Source organism: Metarhizium brunneum, chromosome 3 (genome assembly GCF_013426205.1).
Source record: "Metarhizium brunneum chromosome 3, complete sequence".
NCBI lineage: Eukaryota > Fungi > Ascomycota > Sordariomycetes > Hypocreales > Clavicipitaceae > Metarhizium > Metarhizium brunneum.
This window is the reverse complement of record NC_089424.1, coordinates 2,080,640-2,107,446: the sequence shown is the minus strand read 5'-3', so window position 1 is coordinate 2,107,446 and position 26,807 is coordinate 2,080,640. Positions and strand designations below refer to the sequence as shown.

Below are 26,807 nucleotides of genomic sequence, written 5' to 3'. Positions count from 1 at the left end.
TCTCTATTAATATCCTAAGGAGGAAATAATCCAGAATATAATACTTTTTAGTGCACAATTACCGGATTCTATAATATTGTTCGACAAACAAGTCGGCTAATTTACCATGGGCAGGGATGGCTCATAATATTGAATAACGTTAGAGAAGTCATCAATCGCATGCGGTGAGATGGCCGAGTTGGTTATGGCGTCAGGTTAAGGTTACCTTAACACCAGCTTCCTGATGGAGCAATCCTCCTGGGTTCGAGTCCCAGTCTCATCATTTATTTTTCCACTCGGATGGTTTTTTTTTATACCGTTTTGCTACTTGCCCTATCAGTAGGTATATACCAGCAATATTTATTTTTGACAGTGTATGTTATTTAGGACGTGAAAATACCTATTGGCCATATATTTCAAGTGTCGCTATACATGAAGCTATTTGTAAATCACCATCACAGTCGTAACTTGCTACTTCTGAGCGATTTTTGCCATAAATTACTAAACATGCCGGCAGAAAGTCTAGTCACATATTTTGACCACTATGATAATAAAATACATAACTTCTGGTGAATTAATACAGCATTACACCTTGTACTCACTAGGCAGGCATTCATCCACTTGCAGATTATTCTTTGGTGCTGGCTGGAAGCGTGGTTTTTTTTTCTGGCTCCGATATCACGACCCAGTCAATATCGACTATGGAATGGGTAGCAATAGGGCAGCGACCCCACAAATGGCCGGCGCCTCCTTCCAATGTGGCGCCCTGCGCTTTTTTTTTGCTGGTTGTGCGCTTGGGCTCTGTATGAGAATGGATAAGAAGCCCCGTCGCCAACAACAACATCGGGTGAGATGGCCGAGTTGGTTATGGCGTCAGGTTAAGGTCACCTTAATAACTACCAGTTTCCTGATGGAGCAATCCTCCTGGGTTCGAGTCCCAGTCTCATCAAGGAGTTTCTTTTTGTCCCTTGAAGTTCCTTCATATTTTTTTTGTGCGGCAATTACCTCAACCGTGAGGCGGTTTATGAATGACCATCGTGCTTTCCCCCTTCTTTATGCGACCTTGATTTTTTTACACTGCATACTTAATGAATACTTGCCAATATCGTCCCGTCAATCCCGTTGACACTTCGGCAGCAGTTGCTTACCTTGTGCTTTTCGACATTACACGGACAGTGTTGGAGTATACAGAGACTGATAGATTTTTATGAGTGCTGTCGTGTTTCTTCCGGCTGTTCGTGGTTTGACCTTGGGTATTCCTAGTCCAAGGTTGACACTTGCAGTGATATGGTGGTCCTGACGCAAGTTCAAAGGACAGTTGACCGTTTGACCGAATACCCAACGCTGCGGCTTTGGTATACTAATTTCATGAAACGCGTTCCATATGCTGCTGCAGACACAAGGCTGTGTCTCTCGCTGCGGGAGGCTATCCCACTCGTCATGCCGGATCGTAGATGACAACGGCCGCCATACTCACCTTCAATACGGCTGGATCAAAGTGCGAAATTTCCTTCTAACCTGAATGTATTATGTGGAACACCTAGTCGCTGATGGGTAGTTATACATGAACTTGATTATCGGCGTTGGGATGCGCCCAACGTCCAACGTCGGCCTCGACATGGGCTTTTGCCATATATATGTATATGTGAATATATATCACATCACCCCGTAGGATTAAAGTAAGCAACCAAGAGAGCCTCGGGAAGTCCTGGTTTTCAACGCCTACAGCGCTCTTCCAATCGTATTGTCCTGTACCTGAGCGGTGGCAGCAAGTGGTGAGAACACCGAGTCAACCCTGGCAATCATGGAGTCAAAGATCCGCAGTGACGGTTCGTAATATCTGAGGTTGTACAGGCAATATTAACGGTGCTTGGACTCGGCGTTGGCGACATTAAGAGCGCTACAGAAGATGGCAGTTTTGTCTAGCTGGACAGCAACTATCTGGCCGCGATCCTCGTTGCTGCGGAGTGCCAGAGGGGTGACATCTCTATCTTGGCGACTGTTTCTATGACCGCCGTCGCTGAACGACGCTGTCGTTAATTCTTAGAGTTCTGCCCTGTTTCTCTCTATGAAGAGGGAGAACAGTCTCTGTCAGTGGATAACAGCCGCACCGACTTGCAATCCAGAGTTCCCCTGAACATGATCGTTTGAGACCAGTGCCGACTACAAGTCTTCTCTCTACTGCCCATTTTCCCGAAGAGGATAAATGCAATGTTTGGTCTATTGTTGATATCGGAGTGAACTGCCTTCTGCAAGGTGATGAGGAGAGGCTATTGGTACCTATTATCGTACGCGTCCTTATGCCACAAGAGATGGAGCAGACTATCCGACAATATCGTTCGCCCATATGATCTCTCCCACATATGCATCATGTCGAGGTCCACTGGCTAGCCCAAGGCCGAGGAGCAATGTACTCGCAAGGGCCTGGTCTCCTTTCAGAAGAACCTGATGTGTGGGGAAAAAGAACTCTTTTCTCTTCAACATGGATGGCCCGACGGAAGCGACATTCGGCGCAGCAATCAAACAACTGGCAGTGAACGAGGATGTCAGACTTGGCCAGGCAAACCCGCCTAGCAGGTTATATACACTCGATCGCAGTCATTGTCTGCTATCGCCAGGCGCAGTGGGGGAACTCTGTCTGGCCGGTATCCGAGTATCAAATGGATAGATCGATCAGCCCATGGAGAACACAAACCGATGACTCGCCGACTCCGTCTTGCGTATTCCGACCAGGAGAATGTACAAGACGGGCGACTATGCTAACTGGGATAGCGCCTTTAGAGAGACCAGCATTAACCGCAAAGATCAGCAAATCAAGCTGCACAGCTTCCGGTTTAACCTCGACGACTTGGAAGCGCGAAGTCTCAAAGCCATCCCTGAATGTGGAGGTGCTGCTATGCTCTTTCGTGACGACCATCTACTGGCAGAGTACCATATACCCAGCACGTCAAGAAGTGCATTAGACGAGTTAGATATCAAGACATTCGTTGGCGATGCTCTTATCCCCTCACGCAAGGCCCCGGAGAATCCTTGTGCTGCCGGAAATCTCTCTTACGGCGGCAGACAAACTGGATTATAAAAAGCTTGAGCGGATGGAATATGCCAGGGCTGAGAGGTGGTAGCCTCAACGGAAGAGCATGACGGTGACTGAGATTAAAATTGAGTGCTGTCCGCGATCTGATGGCTTGACTCGAGAATACCCATAGACCGAGCTCCAGGCTTTATGGTGCTGGGCGGACATTCTATCATGCAGTTACGGCTTGCGAGGTGAATCTCTTCCCTCATCCAAGCGATATTTTTGCGTCAGAAGGGTCATCAACAACCCCGTCACCTCGGACTTGGCGTCCTCGGTGGACGAGTTAACGGAGGAAGAGACGGCTAGGGATCAAGTAGTCGGTGTGGCCATCGCGTCCTGACCACAAGGGAATAGGAGTTGCTTTGGAAGGGGTTATCACTCCTATATTGCCACGCTCAAAGAATCAAAGCATCACCACCGGCTCCTCCTGAGTCGACGCCGACCAAATCACAGCCGGGTTCTGGCAGTCTTGCCTCCCAGGTATCGGTGTGAAGAATATATATTATATGTCTCCTTACATGAAGAAAGGTCGAGCTTCGCACCATACAATGCATCAAATCGCGCTGGGCATCGTTTCTATGGTTTTACAGGCCGAGGGCCCGACCGAGCAAGATTTGATCCCGGGAAGCCCCTACCTCGGAAGACAAGAGGAGGATATGAGCACCGTCAAGGCTCTGTTCCCGTAACCTTTGTCAATGCACGTTCCGAGGCGGTCGACAATGGATGACGAAAGAGTAGCCAAGGGCACCAAACCACTCGCTGGGCAGTTTACAGACATCAAGTTGAACCAAACACGATTTGTTTAAATATGAAACCGGGTTAGCGTAGGAGATAGATAACTCTGCCTTATTTCCACCAACCATGTTCAACTCCGTCTTCAACTCGAGTCTCTAACGTTGATATACTGACAACCCTCGGCCGATGAAACGATCGGCATGGACCATGTCATGGTAGTTCCGGTAATTTTGGTGTGTTTGCATATGGACGAGGCTGACAAGCTTCACTGCATTGTTGCCGCGTACACCACTCCGTGCAAAGGTTTTTGGCGTTCTTTAGCTCAAGGTCTATTCTTAGATGACCGGAGTAACTGGCTGCAAATGTTTCCCTAATTCCGTGACGGCACTCGCGCCCTTGGAAAAGGCCGCTGCTATGGCTGCTGAACTCTATTCCTGCAAAAGTCAAGATGGGTATTTAACCTGGCAACCGCCACTGCTCCAACGCTGATGCAACGTTTATACCTACCCAAAGGACAGACACAAGATTCCAGCAAAATCATCATCAACTTCGCTTGGCATTAGGCCCTCCCTCAATCATCAATATACACACAATGAGCAAGCTCCTCGTGGTATTCGGGGCCACAGGTAACCAGGGCGGATCGGTCATCAACTCGGTCCTCGACGATGCGACTCTTCGCCAGGAATACAAGATCCGAGCAGTAACCCGCGACGCATCCACGGCGGCAGCACAGCATCTGCTGCAAAAGGACATCGAGGTCGTCACAGGCAACGCCGACGACACACCATCGGTCGAGAAAGCCCTCCAAGGCGCACACACAGTATACTTTCTCACCGCCACCATCTACGACAGCATGCTGCAAGAGCGAGAGATTTCACAGGGTCGGCGTATCGCCGATGCCGCCGTGGCCGTGGGCGCAGAGTATCTCATCTTCAGCACGCTGCCCTCCATCAAGGAGAACTCGGGCGGCAGGTATAGCAAGGGAGGGCATTTCGACTGCAAAACCCAGGTCGAGAAGTACATACGGACACTGCCGGTCAAGAGCGCCTTCTTCGCGCCGGGCTCCTTCATGCAGAATTTCGCAACAAACCTGCGGCCCAACGCCACCGACGATGGCACCTACGTACTCGCCACCGTTGCTTCTCCCGCCACAAAGCTGCCGCTCATAGACATCACCGAGACGGGCAAGTACGTCTCTGCCATCTTGGCGAACCCGGACGCGTATCAAGGCAAAACTCTCTGTGCGGCCACGGGGCTGTACACAATGGAGGAAATCGTGGGCATTATCAGCAGGAGTACCGGCAAGACTGTTGCTTACAGGCAGCTGCCGGAAGACGCGTTTCGGAAGTTCTTGCCTCCAGCGATGGGGGATTACATTGTGCATATGCTGTTGAATATACAGGACTTTGGATACTATGGCAAGAATACGGAGGAGCTGGTGGCTTGGGCGGCGGGCCAGGCTCGGGGGAAGCTGCACAGTTTGGAGGACTACCTCGCAGAAAACCCGTTGGAGCTGAACTAGGGGGCGTTGTGTACGGAGTACTCTGTAATGAGAAGGAGTTGCTGAGAATTGAAGGGGAGAAGAAAATAGAAAAAAGAAAAAAAATCAATAGCGGTGATGCCCATACAAGCCATCAGTGATCAGACTCCATCCCAGTTCCCGTGTGGAGACGCCGGGCGGGAGTTGCCAGGATTAATGTTCCATGTCCTCAATGTTCGGCTGTTCGTCCCACATGGCTCAAGCCAACTTGGAGCTTTGTTTACTCGCGCCGTCCAGCTCGAGACCTTGCCATCTCCAACCAGACACAACAGCGTTGAATACAACAACCGACATCCCGCCTGTGACTGAACGATCCAGCATCCAACGCCATCCCGCCCCGACCATCGCCGCCGCCGACCAGTGCGTGTGTCCCCTTTATTGCAGCTCCGTAACGCATCTGCCTATTGCACAAATAGGGGTCAGTCCTTGGTCCAATGTCCCCAAACCTCAAACCTGGCCTATGCATCACGCCTCCCTGATGGCAAGACTTCAACCGCCCGAATCAGGGGGCACGCACACTTTCCGAAGGGCCATTTAGTGCTGAGACTCTAGCACAGGAACACGACGCGCAAGAAGAAGAAACACGCGACGCGACATATCCCCCCACCTTGCGGCGAAATGGCGGACAAGCAGGCAGAAACTCCCGCTCCCCGGGAGAAGCTTGAAGGTGCGACGAGCCCGTCCCCCGTCATGGCACCCTTGGATTCCCCGTGACGCCGGGCGCTGGAAACCCTTGCTAACACTCGATGTCAGCCCAGATCAAGTCGGCCGACATGGTGAGGAGCGGGCGAGCGACGACAAGAGGCCGAACGGCGAGCTGACGGGTGCCAAACAGACCGAGGACATGCAGCAAGAGTCGATCGAAGTCGGTACGTCGGGCACGTCGCAACAAGGCACTCTGGCACGGGATACTGACGACGCGTAGCCCAGGAGGCCATGTCCAAGTTCACCATTGAAAAAGTATAGGCAACCGAGCAAGGTCCATCACCCCCGGGGCGCATCTTTGTTAATACGTACAAACACCACAGGACATTGCCCAACACATCAAGCGCACAGTTGGTCCAACCCCCCTGAATCCCGCATCGCCGCGCTACCTACCTACCCGGCCGTTGCTAACGATGCACAGTTTGACGAGCGAAAGGGCCCGACTTGGCACTGCATTGTTGGCCGCAATTTTGGCAGCTTCGTGACCCACGGTTCGTCATGACGGCCCCCCTGAAGCGAAATCAACTGACGTGTGGCAGAAACCAAACACTTCATCTACTTCTACCTCGGCCACTGTGCCATCCTCCTCTTCAAGACGCAATAATGACGACAGTGAACGCGACGACGACGACGACGACGACGACGACGATTACTACTAGCCAGACGGACGTCTTTAGTACCACCACCTCCGCCGAGCGTCTACGATGAATAGGGAACCATGGGGTTTTCGGGAAATTTGCCAAGCGACCACGGTGGGAAATCTTGTGTGTTTGTGTCGGGAGCGGGACTTGTCGAACCGGTGCGGGCAGTGATTAATTCGCCAGGATAGTACTATGAAGAGGGGGTAAAAAAAAATCCATTTGCCTTGTCCCTATTCATCGGCCATCATGTTGCTTTTTTGTCGGGGCTGTGTTTTTATTTTGAGGGAAATGGTGAATCAGCCGTGCGCGGTTCTGCTGATTCTGCCAGGTGCCTGATTTCCAGACACGGTTCGATGCCAGATCCAAAGCTATGACGATGCTGCTACGCAGAGAAACAAACATGTCCAAAGATGAGCCACGGAGATGGATTGTACAAGAGGGCCGTGAATCGAAGCTGTGGATTTGTTGCTAGTCTGGCTAATTTTTGCCATGCTCTTGCAAAATACACCCGTCTTGGTAGTATACACTGCGGGCTTGTTTTGCAAATGGCCCTGTGGTTGTCTGGTGTTGATGCCCGACGTACTACGCAACACGATACGCCCATCTGTCCTGTCCGTCTTGTCGTGCTCGCTCTGTTCCTTGTGTACGAGTCGGCATCTTTCTTTGTGGTCTGCATCGTGTCTTGTCTCAATTACAAGACGGGATAACGGGCTGCGACGCCCACGTGAATATGAATGTCAAGCCGAGTTCCACCGGTTCCCCCCAACACCACGTACAGGAACAACAGCGTGTATCCGTTCGCCAACTCTGAATGAATTGTACGTGTCCGGCATCTTTCATCTCGCTTTACACTTGGATGCCCGGCAGCGCCGTCCTTCCTTCACCACAGTATTGCCTGTCCCCAACGCAACACCACGCCGTTGATGGCAAACATGAGCATGAGCATGACCATGCGCGCGTGGGAATGTGCTCGACAGATTCATACATGGTATTTTATGTAACTCCATGGATCCGCACTGCAACCCGCTCCACCAGCGCCGCACACACCTCGGCGTACATACAGATCTCAGATGCACCCCTAGCTAACCGCACATGCACAACATTTTCAACCGCAACCTCCGTGGCAGCCATCTCGTCCTCGACAATCGCGTGACTTTTTGCTTGGCGGCCTTCTCGTACCGACCGATGCTGCTGTTTTTGCATTTTGCATCACCGCGCCGTGCCACGCCGTATATCCGCGCGAATACGGAGTACGCCCGTCATGCGAGTATTAGCGGGCCGGGACGTCGACGAAATATCGATACGTAAAGTCTGGTAGTATCCGCAACCGGGAAACACCGCTCCCGCGACACAACGCCAGAATCTGAATACTGCCTGTATGTACCTAGGTATGTATTTCGCCACCGGCGGAGAAATACCCTCATGGCTGTACATATACGGAGTACACAATGGATATACTCTGTATGCATGTCGGGCGGACCCGGTACGGAATGGGTTGACGCAGGTGGATATCGATACAACGCCTTTGTCCATTATCCAGGTGTAAGACAAGGAAACGTGATGAATCACTTTTTTTTTGAAAAGAAAAAAAAAAGAACAGCCATGGAAACCGAAACCTGTTATCCCCGCTTCCACCCCACGTCTTGCCCAGGTGTAGCCGTGGAACAAGTAAACTGTCCCCGGGCGATATAACATGTTCACAATGTTGCTCCTAGCGTGGGTGAGCCTCTTCAACGAGCAAGGTCGATCTTTTATTTTATTTTATCAATCTTTGCTCCACCGGGAACGACAGGCATGGGAATGGTTCAAGGTTCACGTACATACATACATGTTCATTGGGAGGCCATCAGCCTTCCAGATTGCATCGACAATTAACGTCTTTCCATGGCACGCTCCAAGAAGACTACATAACTCTCTGCATGGCCAACTTTGTGCAGCCCCCCGCCCTTGAAGCTTCTGGGGTGGTGGTACAGGGAGAAACCAGACCTCAACACCAATAGCCGAATGCGGCATGGCGCCATCAAATCTTGCCAACTACCTAAGTACCTAGGGTACCCAACTGCATACATGTACATATGTACCCATCTGGCGATGAAGGCCTGCGGCGGGATAGGCTGGTCGACCACCTTCCTGTCGGGAGAAAGTGGCCGACAATTGATGGGTGCGAGAAAGCAACCAAGGCCATCTGAGGAGGCCTTTATCTGTTGACAAGCGTGTGGCTTGCCATGATGATATTGGTGGCGGACTAGAACATGCCACTCCTCTGCATTCGAAACACCCTGGTCAGTATTGAATTGGTGGCCAAAGTGACCCACGAGAATGGGCAAATGGTTGCGTGGTACTCGGTATTATGAGTGGTTTTGTGTGGGTTATATATTCCCCCGGTTTAGAGACACAATGAAGCGGTTCATTCCATGTTGCCTTTTCACCACCAGCTTCACCCGGGCAGGCGTTCAGAGTACTCGTCTGTCAGAGAGTGTTCCCTGTGATGAATACATGGGGATATAAGAGTATTCACGGTGAGCCGCAAGCAAGCACAGCGGTACGTGTTCCGCACTGTTGGAACCAAGGAACGCGCCCCAAGCGACGAAAAAGGAATTCCGAAAAAGCAATATATGCGGAGGCGAGGTAACCTTTGGCTTCCAGCCATCCACAGTTGTATGTACAATGTACATACAGTCAGTGTCCTAACATGCACCCGACTCCGACACCTGCATGCAGTCAACAAAAGACGTCAGATTTGTTTCTGTTGCAGACATGGACAACTTCCTGTCCGTACTTACGTCAGACACTGACATGGACTGGACAGTTGCTAATGCCCAGCCACAGCGGAGCCACCAGACGCTTGTTACATGGGAGGATTGAACGGTTATCAGTCAGGGTGATAGTAGTAGATCATGCTCCGTACTCGGTAGGTTGGCAGGGAAAATGGGATTGGATGCGATGCTCCTGGTGTGCGGCGTGGTGCGGAATGTGACCAAATGAAAGGCAACAATCGTCCCTCCAACCCAGCTGAAACACCTCTTGTTCTCTGCTTCTTGTTTCAGGCACGCAGGGCAATGGAAGATTGTAGGACCCTTGATTTCTTGGCGGGCAGCACCCCCTTCACTGTCACTAGTTTTCGTGGGCAAGACTCTGTTATAAAAAGGTAATGGGGAATAACTTCACCTTGTTCAAAATGAGCTCAAATGACCTGCTAATGAGGTTTCCACGGGATATAGGACGGCGGTGTCGTCCCATCATTGTATCGTATGTACGGAGTATGTATGTATGCTGACCGAGAAGATACCCGGCTCCAACTAGAGGTGTGGCTGGCCAGACTCCAGAGTAATTGGTTGGTACTCCGTACTCCGCAGTTAGGTAGGCTTACCATGCGAACCAAGAGCCAGGTTGCCAGGAAATCGTCTTGGTGTTGCGGGCACACCATGCCCCACGCGGACACCATCAATTGAAGATGCAAAAGGTACCCCAGTGGTACATACTTTATGTGAGGTGTGGTCCCAAGGCATTGTAAGTCGTCACGTTGTAGCACAAGCGGTCATGGAGCGTGTCGCAAAGTGGTTCAGTTACCAGCAACGCGTGCGGCGCACAAAGTAAAAATGACAAGTAATAAACTGGTCGAGTTCCGACTTGTTCGGCTGGTCAAGATGGGCCGTCGGGCAGGCGGGCTATCGGGAGACTTGTCGACCATGTAGAAGACCATTGCACCTGGTAGATGAGTTTGCCTTGGCGCCAACTTGAACGAAGTGAGTCCGAAACAGCGCTGCTTTTACCCTGAGCAGGATTACCGATGGGGCGTTGTGCTTCCTGAGCGGTGTACATTTTCAGCCACCCTGCATAGCATAACTTTTAGCTTTTTATACTATCTACCGTCTTGTGGTGCAATCGACCTCCTTGAGGCTCGGAAATACTCTCTCAATAATATCTACCGTGTTGGCCTTTGTGGTTGACCTGTGCATTTAAACTTTACGATTGACCTTTGTGATGAAAGTGATGGTCTACCTATTTTAGCTAGACCTGACCTAGAACGTCTATTGTTGCCGGATTCTCTGCTGGGTAAAGCTGTTGTGATGCGAATTTCTACGTTCGAGGTTCGGTTTCTCTCTCTCAATGATATCTACCGTTTCGTATTTACAGAAAACGGAGCAGCTACCGTTCTACGTCTTGACTTTATTTGAAGGTTTGCATGTCTCTTGATGGTCGCCTATTATTCGCAGCGCGCTACCAATGCTTGATAGCACTTTAGCTACCCTCGCTGCATTCTAATTGCTTATCTGCTGAAGTCTTGACCTCAAGTTGCTAGGACAGCTGCGCAAGGCCAACGCGTATTGAACGAGTTCCTACGTCTCGTAGCACCATGGCGGGTTGCGGCCAGAGAAGCTGTAGCACTACGATCAATTGATATCTCGTAGTGCTACAGTGGGGTATCCACGGGTGCTTCACCTACTTACCCTTTAGCGTGCATTGGGTCTGGTGCACTCGACCGCCCCCCGCCCCTCATTGAGGGATGTGTACGGGGTACCTAGTATCTCTTCAGCTGCCAAATGGCTCGTGGGGCCTCCTCTGCCATGCAATTTTCCTAGGTAAGTGAGTCTCCACGAGCCAGTTGGTAGCTAAAGAGCTATATAGGTACTAAGGTGGGGTAGGGGAATTGAGTCACTCTACTGGCAAGAAAAGCAAGAAAATTTAAAGCGCCTATCTTCCCCCTTCAACTCTCTCCTACTGCCACATTCTCCTGCTGCTATCGTCTCTCTGCGCTTCTAATCCACGCCGTGCAAGATGTCTGACAATAAACGAGTCTGCCTGTAAGAGATATAATGTTTGATTTTATGGCGCAACTTGAGCTGAGCTGACCTGTTCCAGTGCCTACTCTGGAGGTGCGCGCTACCCTCGCTGATCTCCACCCACCACACTCTCCGAAGTCTGCTCTCCGACCTCGAATCTTTTGACGAATTTTAATACATCACAGGCCTAGACACATCCGTCATACTCCGGTATCTTCGCCTTGAGGTCGGTTTGTTTCGAGACTTGTTAACTTGACGATAGCCTCACTTTTTGTCTTCTTCAACTCTGCTTCATATGGCTATTTTCCCTCTCTCCATCATCACCCTATACTACATCGTTCTTCCTATCATTATACTGCTTTTTACAAGTGTTTTTGGCTGCGAAGCATAGCAACGCTCTTGTCGGCTGTTTTTTCTCTCTGTCTTATCACCCTGTACTGCACCAGTCTTTCCATTATTACAACTTGACGAAGGATACAGGAAAACTCTGGAAACCATGTCGCTAATGTATTCTGTTTATAGGGCTACACCGTGGTTGCTTATCTCGGCAACGTCGGCCAGGATGAGGACTGGGCCGCCGTCGAGGAGAAGGCTCTGGCTCTCGGTGCCGAGCGCATGGTGATCGAAGACCTTCAGCAGGAGTTCCTTGAGGAACTTGTTTTCCGTGGCATCCAATGCAATGCCATTTACGAGGACCGATATCTTCTCGGAACTAGTCTTGCCCGGCCAGTATTGGCACGCGCCCTCGTCCGCACCGCCCAGAAGTACAACTGCCAGATTCTCAGCCACGGTTGCACTGGCAAGGGGGTGAGTCGAATCTACCTCCCAAATCTTTACCGGATCTCTACTAATTGCGAGTAGAATGAGTATGTTCTTGCAAAAACCATGGCCCTAGGTAGATGGCCACCCCATTTTTATATTTGGTCCCCTTGATGGTATGGCTGTACTAGGCTAGGGGCAGAGCTGCTGGTCGGGAGCAGTACTGGCATTTGGTCAAGGTCCACAGCTAGCAGGTCAGCCTGACCTCTGCCAGCGGCCTTGGCAATCTTTCATCGGCAGCTGCGATCCTGACCTTCGTATTCAGCAATGATGAACCTTCCCGGGCCAGCGATCCTGATTCGCAGCCAGCAATGATGGAGTTTCGGCCTTTGCCGTTGCTGCGGTCGGTCTGACCTTCGCAGCTAACAATGATGACCTTCCGGGATCGGCTTCACTCCCGTCTCTGAAGGTTTCCGGGACCCACACGGCGCCCGGGTTTCTCAACTCCATCAAGTGGTCAAAATACACAAATGGGATGACCATCTACTCAAGGTCAAACATCACTATTGTACGGAAGCTAATGTTCATCAAGCCAGGTTCGGTTCGAATTAGCTTGGCGAGCACTCGATCCTACTATGTCTATCATCGCCCCGTGGCGCATGCCGAAGTTCTTCAACCGCTTCCAGGGCCGACAAGACCTCCTGAAGTTTGCGGCCGAGAACAACATCCCAGTTTCGTCCTCTCCCAAGTCTCCCTGGAGTCTCGATGCCAACCTGGCGTAAGTAGTCTTTCAAACTAGAAAGGGAGTTCTCGAGGCTTGTCAACTTGACGATAGCCTCCCTTTTTGTCTTCCTCAACTATACTGCCTTTTACGGCTATCTCTTCTCTCCTTCATTATCCTCTACTTCACCTTTCTTCCCTTTCGCCATGAGGGAGTTCAAGTAAAACTAACAAGTATACAAGACATACCTCAGCCGAATCGGGCATCCTCGAAAAGCCCGAGGTGGTTGCACCCAAGGATGTCTGGACCAAATCTGTTGGTATGTAATATACTGCACTGGCTCCGGTTCACCGCGGTAGACTCCCGAGCTGATTCTTGCGCTACCCAGATCCGCTCGATGCGCCCGATGTCCCGACTAAGTTCTCTGTCACCTTCAAGGCCGGCATCCCTGTCAAGCTTGATGTGGAAGGCGGTGAAACCTACACCAACTCAGTCGCACTCTTCAAGAAGCTCAATGAGATTGCAGGCGCCAACGGCGTCGGTCGAACCGATCTCGTCGAATCTCGGTATTTTACCATCCCCGCCGCTACCATCAGCCCCCCTCCCCCCAAGACCCGAACTTGTACTGACAATATCGCAAGCTTCATCGGATTGAAGAGCCGAGGTTGCTACGATGCCCCAGCCCATACGGTGCTGCGTCTAGGTAAGTGAGAATTCTACCCCTCAATCGATGATGCTAATAATCCAAAGCCCACGTTGATCTCGAAGGTATGACCGTGGACTCCAAGGTTCGCGGAATTATGGCCTGGATCGGAAACGAGTGGTCCCAGTGCCTCTACAATGGTATATCTTCCTTGGCTGATCTTGACGGTCCTGTCTTACAAATGTCTTAGGCATGTACTTCTCCCCCGAGCGTGAGCTCCTCGAAAACTCCATCATCTACAGCCAGAAGCATGTGAATGGCACAGTCAACATGATGGTATACAAGGGAGCAGCTCATGTCCTTTCCCGCTCTGCGCCGGACAGCAACCTATACAGTGAGGAACAGGCTAGTATGGATACTCTCGAGGGATTCAGCCCAGAGGATACCAGTGGCTTCATTGCCATCCAGGCGATTCGCCTGGAGAAGTATGGCGCGGCCAAGATCCAACATGGCGAACCCCTCGTTTAGGGCGCACAGAGGAGCTGCTGCCTTGGCCTCTCTCTACCTTGATGAACGGGGAGGAGGTTTATAGAGTGCAAAAAGGAGTGCTATGACTTGGGTGCAATTATCCTAATTCAGGGATACAGATGCAGTCAGAATTTATATAGCGGGAACTTCAAATTGGTGTATGCAGTCATGAATTACTGAATACATGCGCGCACGCACTCGCTACATCGTAGTCGGGGGATCATATACTACATGTGTAGGTAAGAATCCATCCATCTATGTTGCCGACAATCTGTGTGGATGGCTCGGAGAAGAGGCCTGTCTCCGGAGCCGCTGTCGCCGGCTTGGGCAGGCTACTGCTCAGGGGATCGGACTCAGTGATGCGTCCTTGTTACTTGTGAGCTTTGCCATGCCGTTGCAGGAGCAAGTGGCAATTCATGACCCTACTAGGTAGTCAGAATATAAACTCCCCGGGGAGCTATTCTGAAGAGAGGGTTGGACCTGAATGATGGTGACGCAAGCCTCGTAAGAACGTTCGAGTGGCGATAGCTTCAACTACACTCATTTCTATTTTTCGCAAGGGAAAAGATTGACTCCACAACACAGAAAGACCACCACAAACGAACACCCACTCCGCACAATTGCTCCCTAGCAGAAAACTAACCTAAGCCACTAAGATCTTCCTCCTAAGACTACCTGAACAAGGAAACGAGAAATCAACCGTGAATGGTCCTGTGCTGCTTGGTGCCTTTGCAAGTGGTGTATACCTGTGACCTATTCCTCAGCAGCATCCTCCGCCTTCACCAACCTGCCCCGCGCAGCACAGATTGACCAGTCAGATCGACCATCTCCAAACTTCCGTCTAAAATGGGGTATGATTTCGGCTTGCCGCATACCGCTATCCAGACATTCCTGCACAAAACTGGCTTCTTCCGGAGTCCATCGGCTGTTTGATACTCGCAATGAGGGGTCTGCTTCTTTTTTTTTTTTCATCCTTGCTGAAAGTCTTCGTGCAAGCGAAACCCCAGTTATGCGCTTGCCAAACCTTTCCCAGAACCTTTCGTACATCTTCTTCCCTTTGAAACCGGACTCTGCCAGTTCATCGAAGTAGTCTTTTTCAGCCTTGGTGAATAATTGATGAGTTCTGAGATGATCAATGTTGAGACCGAGTTTTTTGACTCTAGACCTTGTCGCCGGGGCAGACTTATTGGCTTGGAACTTCTCTGCGAACCGTGCTAGGACTTCGTCCCAAGTCTTTGATCTAGAGACCACCTCTGTCAGATAGGCGGTCCGGGTGTCTGTCCAGAAGGGCTCTGTCCAAGCAGGTTTCCAACCTTTGACTTGTGCGCGGTGCCTGAGTGGCCATTCAGTGACCGCCAATCCGAACTTTTGGTTGAAATTCGACAGCCCCTGACCAGCTCGTTCCTATATCGAGAAGATGTCTGAAATAGGCGAGTTGCTCGTTAGTCCAGTCATGGGGTTCTGTTAACCCAGCACGAGCATCACCTTCCTCTTCCCCGTCCACAGGCGCACAAACGAGCGACTGGCCATCATTCGCGGGTTCCTCTGTGTGAGGCTTTGAAGACATCTTATTTGTGGATGGTGAAAATGCGTTGAGCACGGGCTGGCTGTCATGCATAACAGCTTCATGCGAAAGAGGAGTGGGATTCGGCATGCCCTGTGAGGACATTGCGTCTTCCTAAATATCCGCAATAAGTATACCACCAAAGGAGTAACAGAACCCTTTGATGGCAAACCCATCCATATGTTCCCGGATGCTTGCTTCGATGGTGGTGGGCACAGCATCGTTTGCTGTTAGAAATGGGCTTGCACAAACTTGCATAAAGCAGCGCGCCAAGTCAGCAATAGCGGCGAAAACACTAAGCCGAATATGGTCGGCTCCCACACCTCCGAGTAACCTGTCACCTGACGCAACAAGAGCCGACGAAGAGAGTACAGATGCTGGAGGGTGGTGATGAGAGCGGGGCAGGCACTGAATCTATCGCAGGATAGGATTAATAACAGACAGGCATGCCAAGGTGGCCAATGGGTGCTTGCTTTCTCAATGTGTTTCAAACCCCGAGGCGCGTTGCTCGACATCTCCCTCAGGCAATCAGGCTAACTACTACTAGCTCCAATTGGCGTGCCAAGGAGGTTTCCTCCAAGAGTTGGTGCAGAGTCGGGTGAAGGGATCATTACTCGGATTTGTAAAGTATGTTTCGCACGTGTGGAAAGACGTGGTGGCTGTGACGGAAAAAAGAACTAAAAAGGCGATTGGATGAATAAATACTCCGTACATTTTAGAATACAGAACAATACGGCCAGTGATGGCTACGACCAAGGGCACAAAGGTTGGCCCTGGCTCGAAGCTCCTGCAAGGGGTCAGATGGCCAGTCGGCAACGACTTCAGGATCTGAGTGGAGATTGGCCCTGTATGTACATTGTATTCGATGGTCAATACAACTGTATGGGTAGCGTGCATTCTGGGCAACTACGCAGCAATCGTTCCTGCTTTTCCTTTGTCAGACCAGCAGCAATTTCTGGCCTTCTATGCACACATACCGCTGTATCGACATTGTTTGCTTGTGCATGTGCAATTGGATCGTCTCCAACATGAACGTGGCCGGCCAGTGCTAGTGCCCGGCGACACCGCCAATTAGCCGCAACCACGTTCGGATGCGAGGCCCGGCCAGGGACGTCCTTGTAGTACTCCGTACGGAGTACATTCATGTAGTAGGTACTAATCTGTATGACACCAGTTCTATGGCGAGGCCGTCCCACTCGACTGATGGGCTCTCCCCACGGCCTGGCTGCAGCGTAGCCACCTGGCTCATGTTGAAGACGAAGAGCACCCCGCCAGTTGTGCCGCAATTCAGACCATCCGCAATAGTTTCAACCGCTGCATTTACAACAAAGTATCGAGCTGGGGCATCGACCGGGTGGATGAAGTACTATTGCACCGGGCATGGGCTAGTGGTGAGATATGGCCTCTAGTCATTACTGCGGTCGTCTGCTCGGACTGTCCTGCCCTCTGTCCGGCCATGAACAGTACAAGGCTTGTACTCCGCACTTGTTGACATATATTAGGTACCTACCTGGGTATATCGTACTCCGTACAATATTAGATCAGCCGAAGCGAGTCCTTGATAATAAATTTGACCTCAGTGCCTTGTGGATCCACGGCTTGAGCCCAAAATAGGCCCAAGCCTGGCCGTATCGCCGGTCTGGGTGGCCAAGGCTTATTCACGCCGAGGACAAACTCGGGCTTGTGCCAGGCTTTGTGTTTGTCTTTCCGAGCAAGAAAGGAAGCAAAGTTCGTCCTTTATCCTATTATATGCATCGTGGCATAATCATAATCGCCCATGATTGCATCCGGGTTGCCGCAGCGAAAAACATGTATCCACCCTCGTCAAGCATAGTCCATGAGAACATGCTGGCGAAGCGATTAAGCATCTGGCAATAGAAAACAAGCTCTGGCTGAACGTGCAGCCAGGCACCCCCCCAGCTGGTTAGCATAAGGTACAATACCATCATCTCAACTCGGCATATCTCTTTTTGTTTCATCTAGCGGCGGCATTGTCGGGTTATTAGTGACATACGTCAATTGGTGTGATGCTTGGGCCCAACCCGACACACTCGCATCGCAAACATATCCCTGCTCAGACGTGGTCTCCAAAGACTTGCGGAAAAGACATAAGCTTCTGTTGACTTTCTTTTTGCACCTGCCTGGGTTGTTAGCATGACTGGGCTCGACGGCATCATCATGATCTATTCAGGTCTGGCACTTCAAGATTGACTATTCTTGTCCCTTGAGTCATTGTTCTATGGCCCGTCAGTACCCCTGTTCACCTCACCACTGCCTGGGACTCAGCCTGCCCTGAACTCTGACGAATGTTGAAGGTGCTGCGGGATGTACCGCGGATGTACATCCATCCATTCCTGCTCCTCTCACCCACACCCGAACCCACATGCGCCTTGGGGTGATGAACTAACTTAATAATACAATAATAGTCGGCTCGGCCTCCCTTGTTGTGGACTGACTGGCAACGGCGGGCAATGGCGGGTGGTTCGGCCACCCTCCACTCATCATCAGGACTTGGCGGCCATTGAACTCGGAGGACGGACAGTGTTTCTCTTGTTGCTGGGCCATGGGCCAATGGTGGTGACGGGGAACTGAGGTTTCCGGTTTTGAGTTTGTCAGCCCAGGCGAACACGGACTAGACAATTGCGAACCTGGCACTTTCATGGCGAAGGCAATCCGTACAAAGGCCTCATTCGCAGCATTGTACACACATTCACTCCAGCCGGTGACGCCACAGCAGCACCCAAAAAGCGTAGTGGTGTGTCTTCTGGACTCGGAAGGCTGGCTGGACGGCCTATTTGGGATGGTAGTCTCGCTTTGTCGTGTTGATGACTGGACCGGAAAGGATGACTTGTCTCACGGTGTGGATGACGGATGACGGATGATAAGTCCTGGGTGACGGGGAGCGGGCTCCATTGCTGGTACAACCTCGTGCCAGGTTGGGATGGTGATGCAACATTGGATATCGGCGTGCGCATTTGTGTGCGCTGCACGACCCAGGCAGGCAAGCCAGTCTTTCTTACACCGTGAATCTGCAGCGAGCTGTTGAGTATAGGCTGACTGAGGAGGTTATTTGGAGCATTTGAAGTGGTTTCAGGGTTGGCACGCACACGGACGAGTATGTGACTCGGGGCTAATTGGGCCGACCATGCAAACAACATAGTATGGCTTGGATGGTGTTGATACGAACTGCCTTGTCAGCAGCTCCAACATGAATGAATGGGTGGGTACTTTTTTTTGGACCAGAGATCAGTTCTACTCCGTACTGAGTACTCGGTGCTGGATTGAAGAGTTGCACAGGATCAAGAGAGTACGAGGCGTCTTTTCCCAATACCAAGCACGCAGGCCGGAGGTGTGTCGTTTGACGATGTTGTGCTGCCTTGTGCCTTGTGCCTTACGAAAGGGGGGGCTTCGGCCTCGCCTTGCCATGCGATGCCAGGGTAATGACATTCGACATGCCCTTGTATGGCATCGCTTCACGTTATAATGGCATAATGAGCATGAGTTCGTTGTGAAGCCGTCCAGCCCGGTGCAAGGAGCCCGACTCGACGTCTTCCTTGTACCTTGCTTCCCTTCGGCGAGATGATGCGACGCCACGCCATGTCAGACTGGGTTGCCCTGGAGGGCTCTCTTGCGTGGGCTTGCCGTACTCCGTATGCCGTCCTCCGTGCCCCGAGCGTGCAAAGCATGCTGGGCGCCGTTCCATGTCTGCATCTGCGTATCTGCGTCTGCGTGTCTGCGTGAGGGCTGCGTATTCTGGTCTGCGTGTGGCCTTGGTGTGGCCTTGGTGTGGCCTGCGGCGGCTTCGTCTTGGGCTTGGTCTGCATCCGCGTCCCACCAGACAGAGATGTCTCGCTCACGCCTTTTGTCGACGGCCACGCCCATGCCCACCTGGCCAGCCCACATGTCGTCGACCGGCATGTACCTCGAGACTTCAGTACAACACCCATTACGCATGTGTCCGCGTGTACTCCGTACCCAGGTCACTATGTCCCTTGCCACACGCCGTGGGTCGCCCTCGCCCTCTGCGGCTCCTCCGCCCCCAGCAGTGTTCAAGCCTGGTGCTTCAATGTTCAGTTCTGCCATCGGCCACCCGAAGGGCACCAGTTGACGGCACCATGCTTCAATGGTGAGTCGCTGACCTCCAGGTACTGACACAGGTACCTCCAAGTCGGCACCGGGTCACTCATGTTGCATGTATCAGGTACCTTTGTTGCCCGCTCAGGTGGTTATGCCCGTCTGGTACTCCGTCCTTCTGATAGGGACATAGCATGGCAGGAGTGCCCCCCCTCGCTCGCCTTCTGCCGGATGGCTCAACATCGATCCATCCAGGTGGTTCAAGCTCTCGCCAGCCCAGGCCACCAGCTCAAGTTGCTCTCCCCAGTCCAGTCCACTGTCCAGAGATCCCCAGTCCACGATCCACAGTCCCCCGTCCCCGTCAGCCCGTCCCCCCGTCCCTAGCTTCAAATGTTCAATGATGGTGCTGCTAGCCAACTAGCCCACCTGAGGGACCACCTGAGCACCAGCTGTTCCTGTCCTCCCCAACTTCCAGCCCTAACCCAATCCAGCTGCCCGTGCCCGCCCGTCACCTAAAGCCCGTGCCAGTGTCAGTGTCAGCGCCGCCCAGTGCCAGCGTCCACCCAGCCTTCGCCTCATCCTTCCTCTTCTTCCCGCCTCGAACCGCCATCTGGATAACCTCTCTTCTTCTCCTCACTTCCCTCTGTTGGTGTTGCCTCATGAGCCCTGCGCGGTTGTTGGATACATCACTTTTGTTTTGGCTTTTGTCGTTCCGAACCACTCGCATTGTGTCCATCCCACTCATTGCTGTCCCTTTGGGGACGCCGGCAGTGAATTGCCTCTGTCAGCCGCCTGATTCCGTCTCGGCTGCCCGAACGTCTGATATTCACGACCATTTACGATCACGAGAGAAACAGAACGTGCCGAGTGAATCATATCATGTAACTGACTATTACGCCGCCAACAATCATACTTTCAAGCTTCATTGCAGGAAGCTTTACGCCAAACCTGCCTAACCTCTTTATACTTTGCTTCGGCATCAATCGACTTGGAACCCTCGAACCTGCGCCTCACATCCCACCACGACTAGCAGCCTAGCGCCGCTTGACCAGGGCACAGTCTGTCCGACGTCTTACGAAATCAACATAAAAATCAAAAACCCTTCCCTTCGGATTTGGTTGTTGATCTACCACATTCGACAACAATGAATTCTCTCAAGGTTCCCGACGGCGGGTGGATGCTGGCAGGCTCCGCCGACCAGGACTCTTCGCTGCTACCACAAGCATTCGTCGTCAACTTGTCTGATCATGTTGTGGAGCAGATGATCAGGAGTGCACGCACGGGGGATGACCTTGAATTGGAGTTGGGAAAACGACCGGTATGTTTTCTTCCTCTCAAAGCTCATCTTGTGTGTGCCTTGGAGCATCGTCCAATGTCCGTTCTTGGCAAGTGCCAGGAAGGACTATTGTATGACAAGGTCATCTTTGAGACTTCGTACTCAAAGTTTGCCACTGGATTATATTCATATTTGATGCTAATAGACTTGATGTAGATGTTACACTACGGACCTAATACGCACCGAATACCGGCCCCCGAGGAGGAAGTTCCCTTTGACCTCTACCTGACCAAGCCTTTTGAGTCCACTCGTCGTGCTGAGCGATTGCCACATGCGGGATCCGTCTTTAGGAAGCCAAAGTCACCTCGTGTCTCTGAAAAGCAGGCTGTGTCGAGCACGAAAGAAACGGACGTCGGCAAGAAACCTTTGTCTAGTAAAGGCTCAGCGTCTTCCGGGCTTGATTCAGATATTGAAGCCCTGCAAAACAGGCTGGCAGCCCATGATGCCGCCCGCGACCGGTAAGTTACATGGCTCTAATGCCTTCTCAATGATGCCTTGGTGACCAGGCGCTGACGGGGATTGAAGCGCTCGCGTTGTCGAAAAGCTGCCTACGGGCAAGGGTGCTGCCAAGGCCAAGTCCAAGGTCAAGCCCTTGGCCAATTATACATCTACCCCGAAATCAATAACAACTTCACCAGCGCTAAATGCCACCCGCTCGCCGAACCTCACTCCGCAAGTGTCAGCCTCCCAGCAAGTCATGGAACGAAAAAGAGAGCAAAGAGTCACACTGGTTCACGAATTGGCGGTAATGGATCGAACGACCGACTATTTAAAGAATAAGTGGACTGGCAAGGAAGAAGATTTCCGGCCAACGTTGGAAAAGATGGCTGATTTGAACGACTCTAAAAAATGGACTATGAAAAAGTCATGCTGGAAGGAGCTCGATGTTTGGAAGTACGATTACGATTCCCAAGACGACCGTCAAACAGCAATTGACAACGCCGTTCGACAATATGACAAGCAGCGACTATCATCTTCTGAAGTAGAGTGGCAACGATTATTGCCCAAGGAAGAACGAGGGAAGGGGAAGTGCTTGAGTCGCTTGCAAGCCAACCTTGCAAAGGGCCCCGCTCAAGCAGCACCAAAGATTAAAGTTGACGGTTCTGGCCCAAAGGATGACACGGACGGTGCTGAGAATGATAAGCCCAAGAATGGGGGCGAAAGCATGTCTCGTTCAAACTCGACTTCGTCGCGAACCAAGTCAAACAAGCCCTCGGCCCAGGAGGCCCAGACTAAGAGGCTATTGGGAAATTCGAAATCTACGGCAGCCGCACCAAAGCCATCTCCTACCAAGGCCAAACCAGCACGCAAGACTGAGAAGCGTGAGCTTTCCGCAGCCATCATTGAGAACTCCGACTCGTCTGGGGATGAGCCACCAATAATGAAGCCAAAGCCTGTCCCAGCTAAAGCAAATAAAGCCAAGGACACAGTCATTGTGAACACCAGACCATCGGCACCGGCAAGGGAACCTGTCAAGAAGCCACCTGTGAAGCGACCGAGGGAAGAATCCGACTCGAGCTCCAGCTCCGGCACGCCACTGTCAAAGCGGATTAAGCCAAAGCAACCGTTGCCTGCCCCCGGCTCTAGGCCGCTTGCCACAAAGAGCAGCCAGCAATCGCAAGCCCGTGCTGCATCGACCTCGTTCCGAAGCAAAAACACGAACAATACGTCTCCAACAAAGTCGTCACCGCTTGCTTCGTCTCCACCCACCAACGCATCAGACTTGGATGAGGAGCCACCGATGCCCAAGAAGCGAAAGGCAGATAAAGAGGACAAGCCCATGTCGGTGAAGCGCCGGGCTGTGCCTTCGGATGTCTTGAACAAAGCACACAAGTTCAAGACATACTATCAGCAATATGAGACGTTGCACTACGAGATTACGGCGCTGGACAACCCACCCCACGAGAAACTTGCTAGCCTGCTAGATTTGCGAGACCGACTGCAAAACATGAAGCGGGAGATCTACAAGCAGTACTCTCCAGATCGAGAGTGAGGAAGATTTGCTGCTATTGTATTAGTGTTTTTGAATGCCTCTTAGGTTTCGACTTGTTTTTTTCTTCTTTTTATCATGACATTGCATGTTGGGCCTGGGAAGGGAGCGATATCTTTTTATTCTCTTTTGACATATTTGCTTTTATTATTTGGACCGACAAAAACGGCGTACACAGGATAGCGGAACTAGCATTTGCATCAAGGACCAAGGACCAGGGACCAGGACCTTTTGCACGTATACACAGAGGACAGTGGCGGAAGCAGTGATGGAGACAGGAATGTGGAAGTCTACCAAAGATGACGAGAGAGGAGTGAACAAGACCTCGTATGGGCCATGCCTATCTAGGCAGAGGGTTTTAGTTTTTTGATACCACAGCCTGACACAGGCATGATGAATACAAAAAGTATACTCAAATTGACTATGAGTCTGTGACCACCTCTAGGTGCTGTGAGCGGCTGGATGGCGGTTGGACCCATATACCGCAATGAGCCAAGTGCTCACACGACTGTTTCACGAGTTTATTGAGGCTGTTGGGGTTCTGCGGCCTGGATTCGACACTGAGGCCAACTGCGTGGTGTCGACTGCAATTGTTTCGGAAGCTCGGTTCCGCGCCGATACGGAGTCGCAGGACCTGGGTGGGCCAACACTCGTCCTTTTAAAAGGTTCTACATAGTATATGTACACGTCCTCCGTACTCGGAAATGCCATACATATGAGCATAATAGTAGCCCCCCCCCCCGGAAAAAAAAATAATAAATAAAGAAAAGAAACAAAGGTCATTTCGCTTGTATTGCCAGTTTATGCCATGAATGTTGCCCGACGGGCCATTCATTGTTGTACGATTATTTTTAAACTACGGGGTACGTACCTCGGCGCATGGGTGGCTGGCCCCCGGTCCTCGGTACCCGAGACAGCAGAGACAAAAAGAGACGACAAGACGGCCAGCATGGTTCTAGAGTCTTCAGAGCGCGGAACTCTCCAGAGAACAAACCACCGCCACAATTGCACCACCGCAGGGCGGCGAGCTTCCTGGGCGGCCGGGCTCGCGGGCTCTGCTGCGTCAGTGCAAGGCCAGGCTGCCAGCCTGAGCGCCAAAAGCCGCCACGCCAGGGTCCCCAGTGGGACGTTGGGGCGGCTGGGCCGTTTGGGAGCCGCACACGCCCGTTGGCTGGCGGGGTGGGGGGTGAGAGAGGGGGAGGGGGAGGGGGCGTGGGAACATCCGCTTTTATGAGAATCCAGGGTCCTGGGCGAAGCAAAGAACCTACCTTTCTCTGCTGCCGCTTCTTTTCTTTGCGGGCGAGTTTATGTTTTTTTTAAACACGCTCGCTGGCGTGTAAAGTTTCTGGGTATACATATTTGAATCGAACTCTGCGGCAACAATGGCTGTGTTCTGAGCGTCCTCGCCTCGCGAGAGACGAGCACAGACGGACCAGAAAAAAACCAAGAAAAAACCGAAAATGGCCTCATATGACCTGCCCCAGGTCTATGAGAAGCCCGCCTACGAAACACTCCTCGCTGTCCTCGAAGGGCTTCGTCTCCAACCGCCTGTATGGAACCGCCGGGCGGGACGCGCCGCCGCCGTCCAGGAGCACGAGTCGGCTGGTGCGCTGCGCAAGGCCGACGTGACGCGGTACATATCGACGATTGTGTCGTCGCCGCTGGGCTGGATCGCCGACGAGCAGCAGAGGGAGACGCTGTGGGATCTGGCGGCCCGGCGCATGTCAGAGCGGTGCGGCCGCGCAGCCATGGGCGACATTGTGCGCAGGTGGCCGTTTGAGGCGGCCGACGGCAGCGTGGGCGCGTACGAGCCCTTTGAGCTGGTGATCCGGGAGCCTGCGCTGACGGGGGACTCGCTGGGCCTCAAGACGTGGGGGGCGTCGTATCTTCTCGCGCAGCAGCTGCCCGGGCTGGCTGCCACGTCGCTGTTCAGGCTGTTTGACGAGTCGTTGGGCCACGAGGCGCCGGCCGTGCTGGAGTTGGGATCCGGCACAGGGCTGTTGGGCCTGGCGGCCGCCGTGCTGTGGAAGGCCCACGTCTGCGTGAGCGATTTGCCGGCCATCACGGGGAACCTGAAGGGCAATGTCGATGGGAATAGGGCCGTCGTGGAGGCGAGGGGGGGAGCGGTGAAGGTCGGCACGCTGACCTGGGGTGGTGGCGAGGACGAGGTTGATCAGGAGCTGTTTGGGAGGGAGAACCAGTTCAAGGTATGGTTTGACGCTGGGTGTGACGACGTTGGGGAACCGTGAGGAAGAAGAATGTAACTGACGGACTTTGTAGATTGTCCTGGCCGCAGACCCCATGTATGACGACAATCACCCGGCGCTGCTGGCATCTGCCATCGGCCAACATCTGGCGCTGGGCACGGAATCGCGAGCCGTCGTCATGGTCCCCAAGCGCGACAGCACGACGGTCAGGCTTCTGGAGGCGTTCAGACAGGCCATGCTCGATCTTGATGTTCCCCTGTTTTGCGTCGAGGAAGACGAGTTGGCCGGCCAGGATGATTGGGTCGGCGACGATGAAGGGGGCCATGTCCGATGTTGGTTGGGTGTGTTTTCACGCGGCGGCTCACCCGTGTCTGTTTAATGCCTGCGCTGGTGTGAAGTTGGACCTTTGTGAATAGACGGCATATACACTACACAAGCGCCCAATACACCGGCCTCATAGCCGTGCGTTTCCCAAGAAACTCCCTGAGTAATTATGGGGTGATGACGACGGGCCTCAGTAACAAGTGAGCCGTGTGCAGAGTATAGCTTCACATCAAAGGAATGATTCAATGGGATGCAAGCCCAACTGAGCAAATTTGTTAGTGAGCATCAAGCAATCATAAAGGCCTGGCCTTGGGCTCACTGGGCCACCTCATAGCCTGAATCAAGTGCAACATTGTGCGGATGAAGCAACTATGCGAAAAACAGCGCGCTCATAAAGACAACGAATACTTCCATAGACTGAACAACAGACTGACCGTGCGCGTGAGCGGACGTATCGTCTTTTGTGAATCAAGGGGCAAAGGCCACAACCCGGCCGCAATCTTCTTACAATGCTTGTTCTTGGTTCCTCTCACGTCCTCCCTTTGACCTCATGATTTTGCCACGGTACCTGTGATAGGCATCTTGCGGGCATATTCACATGTATGTGAAGCACGGAAATGGAACTGCGTGCCATGTGCAACGGCTGAAACAACTGCGATGAATACCGTCCTCCGAGTTCCCGCATGTCGTAATTTCGCCGCCATCAAGTCCCTAAGCTCCATCCATTTATTTTTGCCCCCTGAATGTGACGTTTGCATGGAAACAGCATGATGCGTCATGAGCCAGTTCTGGGCAATGGCTCTAGGCATGAAAGCCAGTAGCATACTTTGGTCCGACCGATCATTATCATGATGAGCCAAGAGCTGCCGCTATGATATCTGCCTCCATTGAGATTTTGTCATTGCAGACTACTAGGAATACACCTAAATCGCTCTGGCTTGCTCGTCGGGTATCCACAAAGTCACAAATCGTTGTCTACAAAATCTTGGTGGACTAGGCAATTTGGCTCGCTAGACTGCATAGCCTAGGTGCCCACGATTTCCTGAGGGCCAAGGCTTGTATTATCTTCAGTGACGTCTGTCAACTGCTGTCAGTCGAATTTATAACGTTGTCGTATTATAGGAATTTGAGCAAGTAAGCAAATACTTTATCCCCTAGCACGCAAATGTTTCTCCATCTTCCCTCGCTCACGGGGCAAGCC

General features: G+C 52.1%; 7 protein-coding genes and 2 non-coding genes across 9 annotated transcripts; 6 read left to right on the top strand and 3 right to left on the bottom strand.

The window, feature by feature from the left end:
- Positions 1-163: 163 nt before the first annotated feature.
- G6M90_tRNA00000073 lies at positions 164-262 on the bottom strand. The gene has a single exon. It is a non-coding gene; the product is annotated as a tRNA-Leu (tRNA).
- Positions 263-825: 563 nt separating this feature from the next.
- On the bottom strand, positions 826-928 carry G6M90_tRNA00000074. The gene has a single exon. It is a non-coding gene; the product is annotated as a tRNA-Leu (tRNA).
- A 1,788-nt stretch (positions 929-2,716) lies between these two features.
- Positions 2,717-3,058, top strand: aclP_0 (Nonribosomal peptide synthetase aclP; the record flags this gene model as incomplete). The annotated part of the gene is made up of 1 exon (XM_014688987.1): positions 2,717-3,058. One exon carries the CDS (start codon positions 2,717-2,719, stop codon positions 3,056-3,058), a length of 342 nt encoding a protein of 113 aa, XP_014544473.1.
- Positions 3,059-4,382: 1,324 nt separating this feature from the next.
- NMRAL1_2 (NmrA-like family domain-containing protein 1) lies at positions 4,383-5,312 on the top strand (the record flags this gene model as incomplete). Its single annotated transcript, XM_014688986.1, has 1 exon — positions 4,383-5,312. One exon carries the CDS (start codon positions 4,383-4,385, stop codon positions 5,310-5,312), a length of 930 nt encoding a protein of 309 aa, XP_014544472.1.
- A 636-nt stretch (positions 5,313-5,948) lies between these two features.
- Positions 5,949-6,639, top strand: nudG (Dynein light chain, cytoplasmic; the record flags this gene model as incomplete). Its single annotated transcript, XM_066130675.1, has 7 exons — positions 5,949-5,997; positions 6,084-6,106; positions 6,166-6,199; positions 6,256-6,290; positions 6,359-6,385; positions 6,457-6,526; positions 6,575-6,639. The coding sequence occupies 7 exons, from the start codon at positions 5,949-5,951 to the stop codon at positions 6,637-6,639; spliced, it is 303 nt and encodes a 100-aa protein (XP_065986653.1).
- Positions 6,640-11,455: 4,816 nt separating this feature from the next.
- ASS1 (Argininosuccinate synthase) lies at positions 11,456-14,111 on the top strand (the record flags this gene model as incomplete). The annotated part of the gene is made up of 11 exons (XM_066130674.1): positions 11,456-11,481; positions 11,540-11,553; positions 11,646-11,686; positions 11,983-12,267; positions 12,322-12,355; positions 12,642-12,787; positions 12,816-12,997; positions 13,183-13,259; positions 13,329-13,643; positions 13,691-13,783; positions 13,834-14,111. The coding sequence occupies 11 exons, from the start codon at positions 11,456-11,458 to the stop codon at positions 14,109-14,111; spliced, it is 1,491 nt and encodes a 496-aa protein (XP_065986826.1).
- Positions 14,112-14,864: 753 nt separating this feature from the next.
- G6M90_00g058960 (uncharacterized protein) lies at positions 14,865-15,780 on the bottom strand (the record flags this gene model as incomplete). Its single annotated transcript, XM_066130673.1, has 2 exons — positions 14,865-15,444; positions 15,506-15,780. The coding sequence occupies 2 exons, from the start codon at positions 15,778-15,780 to the stop codon at positions 14,865-14,867; spliced, it is 855 nt and encodes a 284-aa protein (XP_065986671.1).
- Positions 15,781-20,893: 5,113 nt separating this feature from the next.
- On the top strand, positions 20,894-23,078 carry G6M90_00g058950 (uncharacterized protein; the record flags this gene model as incomplete). Its single annotated transcript, XM_014688983.1, has 3 exons — positions 20,894-21,067; positions 21,242-21,543; positions 21,611-23,078. 3 exons carry the CDS (start codon positions 20,894-20,896, stop codon positions 23,076-23,078), a joined length of 1,944 nt encoding a protein of 647 aa, XP_014544469.1.
- Positions 23,079-24,535: 1,457 nt separating this feature from the next.
- Positions 24,536-25,661, top strand: EFM2_0 (Protein-lysine N-methyltransferase EFM2; the record flags this gene model as incomplete). The annotated part of the gene is made up of 2 exons (XM_014688982.1): positions 24,536-25,282; positions 25,356-25,661. The coding sequence occupies 2 exons, from the start codon at positions 24,536-24,538 to the stop codon at positions 25,659-25,661; spliced, it is 1,053 nt and encodes a 350-aa protein (XP_014544468.1).
- Positions 25,662-26,807: the final 1,146 nt, after the last annotated feature.